General features: G+C 40.2%; 3 protein-coding genes across 3 annotated transcripts; 1 reads left to right on the forward strand and 2 right to left on the reverse strand.

Moving 5' to 3' along the window:
• Positions 1 to 647: 647 nt before the first annotated feature.
• AK88_03083 (uncharacterized protein) lies at positions 648 to 6362 on the forward strand (the record flags this gene model as incomplete). Its single annotated transcript, XM_012480706.1, has 1 exon — positions 648 to 6362. One exon carries the CDS (start codon positions 648 to 650, stop codon positions 6360 to 6362), a length of 5715 nt encoding a protein of 1904 aa, XP_012336129.1.
• Positions 6363 to 7663: 1301 nt separating this feature from the next.
• AK88_03084 (uncharacterized protein) lies at positions 7664 to 8197 on the reverse strand (the record flags this gene model as incomplete). The annotated part of the gene is made up of 1 exon (XM_012480707.1): positions 7664 to 8197. One exon carries the CDS (start codon positions 8195 to 8197, stop codon positions 7664 to 7666), a length of 534 nt encoding a protein of 177 aa, XP_012336130.1.
• A 1477-nt stretch (positions 8198 to 9674) lies between these two features.
• Positions 9675 to 10922, reverse strand: AK88_03085 (uncharacterized protein; the record flags this gene model as incomplete). The annotated part of the gene is made up of 4 exons (XM_012480708.1): positions 9675 to 9718; positions 9901 to 10162; positions 10361 to 10522; positions 10842 to 10922. 4 exons carry the CDS (start codon positions 10920 to 10922, stop codon positions 9675 to 9677), a joined length of 549 nt encoding a protein of 182 aa, XP_012336131.1.
• Between the last annotated feature and the right edge of the window lie 957 nt (positions 10923 to 11879).

The following is an 11879-nucleotide window of genomic DNA, read 5'->3' on the forward strand; positions in this document are numbered from 1 at the left end:
CCACACACTTACATGCACATTCTCTTGTCATCCTAAATTGTGCATAAAGGACAGTCATCCGTCCACCTGCTCTCAGGCGAGTACTCATCTTATTTTGTGTAATGACAGCTACCAACCGGTTAAGTTACGTTTTTTGTTTTTCTGCATTTTTGTAGTGTTCTTGAGGTTTGCCTACAACTTGAGAAAAAATTCTCAAAAGGGGTGGGAAAAAAAAAAAAAAAAAAAAAAAAAAAAAAAAGGGAAACAAAGCAATATTTTCTACTTATTGGCATACCAAACAGCATTATAGCAAATAAAAAGAGCGAATTGAGGAAAAATATTATAGCTTTTTTTTTTTTTTTTTGAGGGCTTATTCAAAACAGGAAAAGAAACGATCCCCCATTAAATGAAAACCTGGTTAAAACAAAAGGGAACCCTCTTTAAGCATGAAAACAGGTGTAAAAAAATGAGAACCAAAGCGAATGCAATTTGAGAAAGTTTTTTTTAAAAAAAACAAAGTCCAAATTCATGTAATAATGAAAGCGAAAAAAAAAAAAAAAAAAAAAAAAAAAAAAAAAAAAAAAAAAAAAAAACAGAAATACAGAAAAAAAAAACAAACAAACTTTTAAGCAAATAAACACACTTTATCAAATCTCAATGGTAGTGAAATGAAAGCAGGGGAAAACAGCAACACAGAGAATGATGCGTTAAAGTGGCAAATGGAGAAAAGCGTAAAACACAGAAAGCGCAAAAATAGCCATACAGACGCGGTACTGTCAGAACAACATGGGGTGCTTGGTACCCAAAGGGACGATGGCGTCTTCGCGAGCGGGGTGGCGGATGTGGTCACAGGAGGACGCAGAAACGAGCGGATGAGGAAAGGAAAAGTGGCGGAAAACGTGCAGAAGGCCGAAAAGACGGGAAAAAAGGACAGAGCGGATAACAGCAACCCACGCAGAAGCCACAGGGCTAGCAGCATGGGTTCATCAGTTATGGACGCAGCCTGCTCCAAAAGGAACGACAGCGACGTAAGTAGCGAGGTTAGTAGCGGGGTTAGGGGTGAAGGTAGAAAGGGCACTCGCGAAGGGTACGAATACGACCTTGGTATTGACAACGACGCGGAGAACGAAATGGACGAGGAGTACGACGATGACATGAATATCCACATGGACGACGCGCAGTTTGACTTGTGCGATTACCAGGACTATGAAAATGAATTGGAGGAACACAACACAAAAGGGGAAGGAAGCTTAAAGAAAAGCCTGAGGGAGAATTCTGTCTACACAGACTCGGATGTCTCCTACGTGAGTGACATGGACAAAAGCAAGCTGGACGCGAAAAATGATTGCTGTTGTTGTTTCGCGAGGAGGGCGAAGAAGTACAGCAGCGTGGATGTGAAGAACTATGGGGATGAGGATAACTGCGGCGAGGTGAACCCTTGTGGATGCGCAGAAAATGGGCACAGCAGAGACCACGTGTGTGGGTGTGGAAACCAGAAGAGGAAGAAAAACGCAAGCAACGAACTGAAGAACATGGACTGGTTAATTTACACCATAAGATATATGGACTATAGACGTCTGCGAAGAAGATTTAACGGAATAAGGAAACCAATTTCGAAAAAAATTGTCTTTATTATAACCATTTTTTGTTTAATCCTGATATCGTGGAAATATTTCAAGACGTCCTATGAGAACAGCATGCTTACAATTAGCTTCAAAGTTCAGACGTCCTTTTTATTTTTTGTAGAAGCTGCATTGGTAATTATTGGAGTCATCATTTTTGCAAAATTCCAAACCAGGCTGAGCTTACACTGGCCTATTTACGCCTCATACATATTTATTATTTGCGCATCCATTTTGTTAATATTCTACGAGAAGGACAAATATGATAAAATTTCGAGAGGGGAACACATATTAATGATTTATGGGCTTGTTCAGTTATCCCTAATAATTATTGTGAAGGTTATTATTTGCATCGGTCCTCTACTGGCTATATATGGTTTTTTCTGCCCATGTACAGAGCATTGTCGAATTTTAAAGAAGAAGGTCTCAACGAATAAATTAAATATAACAGTAAGTCGGTACAACGATTTTGCAGGAATGTGTGGAAATAACTTTTGCTGTTTTTGTCTCTGTGCTTATCGATCCTTCTATCGTATTGTAAATTGTTTTTACAAAAGATTTTCTAATTTGCGTTTTAAAATGACAAATGATAGTATCAATGAGGCCCCTTTTAGTCACCAGCTAAGATATAAGGGGAAGACAGATATATATGGTCGACCTCATGGTTATGGAGAATGGATTGAAGATCATTCATATGGAGAGAAGCTAAGAGGTTTCTGGTTCCATGGGTACCCAGTAGGTCCCTTCATATCACAGGAAGTTGGTAGTGGATCTTTATTTGTTAATACAAGAGTTGGTTTCGCTGCCTGTGTAGGAAAAGATTGGTCAGATGTACGATATGGCGTGTCCTGCACAGAGTGTTCTATCAGTGGCCATTTCTTCAATGACTTTCCATTGACCTATTTTTTCAATCCTAAAATTGAGAAGGATGCCAATGGAAGGCTACCAACCAATAGGTATGATATAATTGTAAAGGATATTTTAAAAGAAAATTATGAAGACATTTTAGGTTACGATTTGAAATGGTGTTTTAATATGCTAAAGGTTAATAGCAGCACCACAACGGAGTATTTCTCCAACAACTGTATGATTTCTATTGACCATGTGACTATGAGCTTGAAGGTTCATAATTACAAACGGTTGGGGCCTGTAAAGAGGAGGAACAATAACATCCTCGACGAAATTACCGTAAAGTTGGTACACCTTCCCAAGGTGAAAAAGGGGAAAAAAATTTACAAAAGGGGTTGTCCCTATCGGTTTAGTGGTGATGGAAATAACTCTGTGCTGTATGTCAGACCAGGAAAGCACGATGAAAAGGTGAAGAGCAAAGAAGGTGAAGAATTTTTTTATTCCAATCAGAACAAAATTCATAACACTATTAAAAAATTAAGTACACAGGGGAACCAGCATTATGCAAATGAGCTAAAGGAAGACAACTACCATTCCTACTATACCCATAAGTTGTCAGACCAGCTTCTGGACTCTGTAAATGATGATATTTATTTGTACAAAATGAACAAGTCGATAAAATCCACGGAGGTGCACAAGGCGCCATACGTGTTCGATCGCAGTGGGGACAGCAGCAATCCTGATGAGGACATGAAAAGGGGTACAGACCGGATTGGCCAAGCTCTAAACAGCCAACATGGTTGTGTTTTTCCCCATCGGAACAACTATTATGACGCACAGGGAAAATATCATAATCGCAACATGGGTGGAGACACCCACAAGGACACCTCCCCCAAAGTGCATTTCGACAGAAGTGATGACCAAACAGGTGAGCTTCCAAACGAACGAGAGAAGAGGCAGAGAATGTGCCATATTCCTCCTCATGTCAGCCTCTTCACGGAGGATAGCGCTACCCAAAATAACTCCTCGTTTTGCCGAAAGGATGACACGTTTGTTATTAATATAAACGGCTTCGGAAGTGACAGGCGACGCGGTGGGGCATCTGACAGAATAACACATAAGAAGGAGAGAATGAAGAAGCTGCGCAGGAGGGAACCGCTCCTTGGCAGTGCCCCACGTGGGGAAAAAAACGCATACATGGAGGATCCCTCCCTTGATAGCGAAAACGAAGACAAAAACGAACACGAAAGCGAAGCGTCAAGGTGTAGAGAAAGAGAACTCCTGTGTGACAACCTTTTGCATGCCAAGTTTAGGGAGCATCCCGCGGTAGGCATGGAAAAGGGGGGGAGCAATGAAAAGAGAGAAAAGGTCGGTAGGGTGAAGCGATCAAGTGAGAGGCGGCACAGCAAACCGGATGTAGAAAAGGACACCGCTTTATGCGCTACGGTAAATGAAGCCAATCACGTGCAGCAAAGTGCATCTGAGGGGAGGTACGCGAAACAACCAGAAGAAGATAAAAAGCAGAAGAACAAAAACAACGTTACTCTACCTAATGAGCAGGAGAAGCAGTTCGAATCGGACGAAAATAAGAGTAAGGACTCCCCGAGGGCAAAAAAATATGAGGAACTGAAAGGGAAAGAAAAGACAGCTAACGCAAAGGATACGTCAAGTGGCAAATCAAATTTTGGAGAAAATAAAGCGTTATTCATTTCAGATATTTTTAAATCTTTTATAAAATCGGGAGTGTCGAGAAATTCAAGAAAAAATGATGTGAAGAATAACTCCAGTGATGACATAGAAAATAGCATGGAGGAAAATTATAATACGGAAAAAAGGGCAAAGAGTAAGAAATCAAAAAGAAGTTATTCAAATTTGAATAAAGGAAGGAAAGAGATTTACAACAAGACCATGAAAAAAGTAAGTCTGCACAAAATGAAAAATTCAAAAATAAAAGGATTTGTAAAAAAGTATACCAGACAGTACAGAAAGGGCTCTATCTATATAACTTCCAATAACAAGAAATTCGATAAGTTCATTCGATCCAAGTATAATAATAATAATAGTACAAATACACAAATAATAAGCACGCTGGGGGACACAGTAAAAAGTGTTAATGAATCCTTTGGTAGTTTGAATGGTGGAAATTTGTCAAGTTATAATATGAAGAGGAATAAAACCATTGCGCAGGTGTTCGCAGAGGAAGATGAATGGGAAAACTATCGTCATCAACAGAAGGAAAAGATTATTGTGGAGGGTTGGCAATCATTATCTTTAAAACAAAATTTAAGTTTTATGCCAGACGAAATTGTTATATATATACATGGATATAATGTGAAGTTACATCATGGGTGTTCTCAATTGGCTCACTTGGTTTCTTTTTCCAAGTTGCCATCCTACATACAACCATTTGTTTTTCACTGGGAAGGCTACATGTGGGGTGCCTTTTCGGCTCTGTCCTACCCCGTCGCGAAGAAAAGATCCGAGATGGCAGTCCTGGGAAATTCCTTCAAAACATTTATACAGGAGCTTATCAACTCGGGCATTAAGAATGTGCATCTCATAAGTCACTCCTGTGGATCGAGGCTTTTTTTTAATGGGTTTGCTAGCTGTGTGGAGGATAACCTCTTTTATAACGTACTGAAGAGTGAGAAGTCGGCGGGGAAGAAGGGGGATACCGCTGGGTGCGAGGCGAACCACGCTGCGGGCACGGACGATGCTAGCGATGTTAGCGATATGAGCGATGCTAGTGATGTTAGTGATGATAGCGATTGTAGCGATGTTAGCCGCGTGGGAGCCAGTGGGGTTGATCGGGCGCCTGGCAAGAAGCGGCGGGGGAAAAAAAAGAACAAGCAAATCATAGTAAAAACAGTCATTTTGCTAAACCCAGATTACCCTCTGGACAAGTTTTTAGAAAAGGATTTTTTCGTTCTGAGGAGCCACTGCAACCACATCGTCATGTATGGAGACACGAGGGATCAGGCGCTGACTTACTCCGAGACGTGGAATCGAGAAAAGTGCCTGGGAAAGAGAATTTTCAAGTTGAAGTTACCCCTGTACAAAATATACAATGGTGAAGATTACATGAATTTAAAATTGGACCGCAGTAATTTCCTAACGGGCAATTACGAGGACAAGTACAAAATGTGTGACAACGTTTTGTTTCCAAATTCGTCTTATGTGGAGGAAAAATTGAAGTTGAAACAAAGGCAGCTCATCGCGGAGCAGTTGGACAGGGGTGATACGCAATACCAGAGGGTGAAGGAAAATGAGAAAGAAGAAAATCAGGCACAAAATAAATCTACGAATACTAATGCAAACACCAGTGGGAATGACCAGCACCACGTGAGTAAAACGATTCGTAAGCCATCCACATATGACTATGATGAAGGTGGCTCGTACATTTCTGAAGACCTGGCGCCAAATTACCTCAATGAAAATTTTCTCAAAACGGTAGAGTTTAGTGACTCCAGTTTAAGGGCCTTTACATCCAAAAGGAGGTTTAAAATATCTAAGGCCTTTAAAAAAATTAAAAGAAAATGGCTATACAAAAATAAGAAAAAGCACATTTATTTTAACCAAAACTCCGTTAATACTTCTAATAATATGAAAATGAAAGAACGGGTATCTAAGTCATCAGCTCAGACGTGCAGAAAAAAAGACACTGTTTATATTTCGTTTGATAAATATGCTTGGCTAGACATGGATGTGATTGACACAACTTTTGTTGAAACCAATGTGGATTTTTTAAAACATTCATTTTATCAGGTAAAAAGAGAAATCATCGATGACATACGGGAGGTACTGATATCGAATATACGTGCGCACGAGCGTGTCAGTCGGTTGGACAGACGGAGAGGCAACGTCTTTGTGTTGCGAGTAGCTCCAGCTGGGGTTGGTAGCCTCCATCGGTAAAACACTAGTTTGCTCAACCGTGCGGGGTATTATATATCTCTCTCTTGTTGCGCGCATGTGTATATCTACTTTCGCGTTTCCTTTGTTTTTTTTTTTTTTTGTTTTTTCTGTTTCTATCCTGCGCGGATACAACTGTGTGCTGTGCATCTTTTTTGTCTGGCGCATTTTGTCCTTTTTCATTTCCCATCGCCTTCACGATTAGCGTTCCATCGTTTCATAATTTAATTAAGTTTTTTTTTTTTTTTTTTTTAATTTTTCCTTCCCTGGATTGGGGAAAAATATACCTACTTGCATTTGTCCTTTTCATTTTGTGGAAAAATTTCTACTTTTTGGTTTTTTTTTTTTCTGCCCTTGTCTTGTCTCTATTTATATGTGCCCGTTCAGCGCGTATGTTTTTGTTGTGCTGAATTTTGTTCCCATTTTGACGGGACGCAAATTTGATGTTTTTAAATTAAGATTTAGCTATATTTACCGTTTCGTTAATTTTCCTCCCATTTTTGCGACAATATTCGATTGAATGCACGATTGTGTGCGGAATGCGCTGTGTGGGATAGAGGTGTTCCCTCTGCGTCAGCACACATGGCGTGTATATATGAACGACTGGCACACGCCGTTGTTGCAATCCCCCTAGAAACGTTTGCGAAACCCGTTTGTTCCCTTAATGAAGCGGCAGCCCGCCGTGTGTTTCGCTTTGTAGGCGGATACACCCACATGGGGTTTGCGCTATACCATTTTGGTGAATGCAAAGCGGTGTTGATGTGCTCCTGCTCGGAGCAGTGTGAACATATGAAAACGCCCTAGCGTGACTACTTTGCTGGCGCAAACATTGTCTCGCATGGCGCGCGCTTCGTACCAGCGCAGAAGCACAGAAGTTATTAATGTTGCGGGTTATTCTAGGCAGCAAAAAAAATATATATATATATAAAATAAATAACGAGCGAACGAATGAACACATTTAGCTGCTCACAACGGGCCCCTGTGTGTTAAAAGTTCTAAACGGGATATGCCCTGTAATAGGGGGTACCGATTCGGTCTCCACCGAATGTTTTTCAAATGACTGCGCAAATGAGGGGATGAGCCCCTCTTAATAGGAAAACGCACTGATCCAGCTACTACACATGGGACTCTCTTCAAAATGGTATAGGACGCACTACATGTGTAACAACGCTCGTGGTGGAGCGTGAACTCTGTAGCGGCCCTCTCCGCAACAATACTTCATCCTCGACATGGAGAAGCAAAAGGGCCACAACACCGTATACACGCAGGTAATGTATCCCAAAATAACGGACATAAAAATTTCCCTAATGAAGATGTACGTGCAAATCTGCAGGGGTAGACACATTATTGTACTGCCTAAAAACGTGTGGGTACTGGATCGCCGGGATACTTTCAATTATATAATTTTCCCTCAACTTAAACCACAAATCTTTTATCTCGTTAATGGTAAAGGGGTGATCTATTCCCCTGTAGAAGTATCTCGCTTCATATGTCATCAACGATATTTTCACACCTGGCCTTTTTCCTTCATTGTAAAAGGCAGATAAAATTCTGAACTTTGGTGAGTTTAGCCAATACTTGTCAACTCTCTCTAAGGGGGGCGGGTCGAATATTCTTGAGAACCATAACATGAAGGCGAAAGCAAACATGGACGTCCAAGCATTACCAAAGAATAGAAAGGACCCATTTGTGTATTGCCCTTCAAAAAATCTTCTCCATAGAGGCATACGGCTGTAGTTGGGTGATTCTAGGAACCACCTCGGGGTGAATATTTCCTTAAACTCTACATTTCTTTTTAATACTTTTTGGCTGCTTAGAAGGATCCTGGTTGCGTTCATCCTGGCTGCTTCGTTGGGTCATCAGAGGGGCGGGGGCGCTGCCGACACGTCCGTTAGCAACGTTTCTTGGAACGCAGATTGATGCGTGTGTTAGCATACGCGCCCCTGAACTGTTCACGCATACGCAGGGAAAATTATCTGCTCACATCTGAAGAGACCATAAATATGGCTTTTTCCCTGTAGGCAAATTTGAACTGTTTTGTTATCCCTCACAATTTATGAGTGTGCCTACTCCGCGGAATGCAGGCAACGTGAAGTACTTGCACGAATGCCTTGTGTGAAGGAAAAAAATAAATTCACAAAATATTTTGTAATAAGCACAGCGCAGCGTAGGTTTATTTATTTATTAGTATTTTTTTTTTTTCAAAACAGGATGAATTATATATTTGGGTGCGTATTTCACGTACTGTGGGGGGCACAGGGCACTAATATTTTTATACCCCCGGGGAAGGGCAATTTTTACGTTCTATAGATTTTCGTAGAAAAAAAAAAACGGGCCAAAAGGAGAAGCACTTCACAGATTAGTACATAATCATATTGAACACTCATTTACCTTTTTGCACTTTTATCGAAGCGGCAAACCCAGTTTGTAATAATGTGTTTGCAAATGATGGGTGTTTGCCTGGCATTTTTTTGTACCTTTCCATGGTGTCGTCGCTTTTGCGTCATTATTAAATAATAGAATGGAAGGGGCCAAACGGTTGGTGCGCGGGGGGGAATATTACCAATGCATATATAAGCAGAGTACACAGGTGTGCGTACCTACACATAAGTGTACACCTACGTCGCACATCTGCTGCGTTGGTTTTGTTCTTAAAATGTCAACGGCGTGGAGTGGAAAAAAAACCTTTCAAAGGCACCACGGGGACATTTTATTAAGGGCAGCGGATTAAAGCAGGGAGTTTATGTTTGCCCCTAAAATGGGTGAGTAATGTAGCAAATGCAGATAAGTGTGTATCTACCTATGGCTCACATATGTGTGCAGACGCTAAACATTTTCGAAGGGTGACGTGGGAAAACCCTTACTCCCCTGGTGTTTCCACCTCCCCCCGGGAGACTATCCAAATAAACCCGTTGAAAATAAAATGAAGCTACATCAATCAAAAACATATTAAAATGGTTAAAAAAATTTTCGTAGTTATTTTTCCCCTTTTTAAAAATTTCGGCAAAAAAAAAAAAAAAAAATTGACAACAGGGGTCAACAAAAGGTTGTCAAGTGGTTGCTAAAAAGATGCTAATTGGCTACTAAATTGTTGTTAAAGAGGTCACAAAAATTAATTAAAAAATTATGAACAAAAAAAAAAAAGAAACAAGAATTATGAGCGGGAAATATTCCCAAGCAAACTTCAAAACGAGCCCAACGGGGGGCCTTCACATGTCAGGAAAAGTGAAGACGCGATAATTCGCAACAGGGGCGCATGCTCGCTAAGATAAATGAGGAAACATTTTCTTCATCCGTAGAGTAACCATTTCCAGGTCAGTAGTTGTTTACGTTCTTGTTTATCAATTTGTCGTGCACTTCTAAAGAGTTGAGGGGAAGGAAAAGAAGAACGTGCAGTTATATATATGCACAAAACACAGCTCACGTTGCACACCACTTTGGGTGCATGTCACTTTAGTGATAAATGGAAGCCATTACAACGTTTAAAAGGAAAAGTGAACCAAAAAGAAGCTGCCTTTTTTTTTTTTTTTTTTTTTCTAACCTTTATGATCACTTTTGACGGGTTTTTTGAATTTCCTAAATTTCTTGGATGGAACATAGGTGTTCTGCACGAAGCTATCGAAGTCTTTATTTTTTTTGGAGTCCACTTCTCTGTCTTTCCACTTGCTCCTTTTAACTATGATTGGTCTATTGCCAATAAATTTATTGTTCATATTTTTCAATGCATCTAGCATGTCTTCAGGGTTCGAGAGGGACACAAAACCGTAGCCTTTCGTCTTGTTGTTCCTTTTCTCACGAATTACCTGTAGGGGATTAAAAAGGGGCGTTGTTTTAATCATGTAACGTGGCTTCATCGCGTCCACTTCATCACGTCGGAATGTAGACTTGCGGAAGTGAACTCTTGATCACTTGGGGGGGTGGTGCGACATAATTGGGTAAATTGTAAAAAGTACATGTGTTCGAAGGCGCGAACACAGCTGATCCCTTCGAATGTTTCTCACCTTTGCCATGTTAAACGATTTGTACTTTCTAAAGGCGTTGGCCAAAATGTCCGTAGTCACTTCGTTTCCCAAATTTCCGCAAAAAATTCGAAAGTCATTTTCTGGCCAGTCATCCATTGATGGGTCCTTCCACACAACGCCAGCTGCCTTCCGTAAATGTGTCTTTAGGGAAAGGTGAAAAAAGAAAAAAAAAAAATGAGAACAGCGCTAAGATATGCAATTTTTTGTACAAGTACGTGTAAGATAGAACGTAATGACACTGAGTTTAATCCGCGTCTGAACGCAAACAACTTGGACCGTTGTGCAGTTCCGTTGCGAAAGCACAGCGGGATGATGAGATTAGTGCAAAAATGTGGTATCACTTAAGTTGGAATGCATTTTTGTGCAGTCGCTGATTAAACATTTTGTGCAATTATTCTTCGAAGTGTTGCCACTTCAAAGGTATAGGATACTTTTGTACGGCGCGCATCTTTGTGCTTACTTTGGGTTTATTCGATTTGTCATTTTTCGTGGGGGATGCATCATTATCCAGTTGCGTGTCCTCTCCATCGTTGGCGTTCATTTGGCATTACTTTGCAAATTGCGCGTTTTTCTACTTTCTCGTTCGCGTGTTCCACAAAATGGGGAGAAAACAAATTTGTTCCTTCGTCAAGATCTGCTTTAGGACTGTATTGGGTTTGGCACGTACGTATATATATATATTATATACATTCGCAATATTATTTTTTTTTTTTTTTTTTTTTTTTTTGCCGTTAAAATTTGGGTAGGCCAAAGGAAAGCACAAAAAAAAATTGACCCCAAAAAAAAAAAAAAAAAAAAAATTCGATAACGTGAAGATGAAATGAAGGGGTAGACGAAAGAGAACGCATTTGGCACATAAACAGAACAACTCAGTTGTTAATATAACGGTTTGTTAATATGCCTTAAAATAAGAATAAAAAAAACAAACGGAAAAAAAAATGCACAGCACTAGAGAAGTGCGCACATATGAACGCATGCAAAATGTGCATATACATTAGGAAAGGCGGGGGGGTTGTGCTTCCACCACATCTTCTCATGTCCAATTTAGTACAAGCTGATATTCGATATTCTCCAGCCAAAATTTATACCTCTGCAAAATAGGGGAAAAAAAAGGGGGCGGGATGCTTGTCATGATGGCTCACAAAATATAGAGACGTGCAAACAACGTTGAGCAAACAAAATATGCTCGTTTTTAAATACCACATTCTCCAGCTCGGCTTTCTTTTTCTCGTAAAACTTTTTCAAGTCGGGAACGTTGTTCATATTTGTAGGCTCTGAGGGGGGAAACGTAAAAAGCGAACACAGGACGTGAGCGTGCGCGCAATAACAAAAATAAATGCAGTTTCAATGTGCATGTTTATGCGCACATTTAATTGTTCTTCGTTGGTGTTTTTTTTTTTATGTGCAATGTACTAATTGTTCGTGCAACAAATATATATCCGTTCTTATTTTTTGCTATTACGTTTTGCTAGGGGATTTTGGGCTCCCATCAAATTGT

Source organism: Plasmodium fragile (assembly GCF_000956335.1).
Source record: "Plasmodium fragile strain nilgiri unplaced genomic scaffold supercont1.33, whole genome shotgun sequence".
Taxonomy (NCBI): domain Eukaryota; phylum Apicomplexa; class Aconoidasida; order Haemosporida; family Plasmodiidae; genus Plasmodium; species Plasmodium fragile.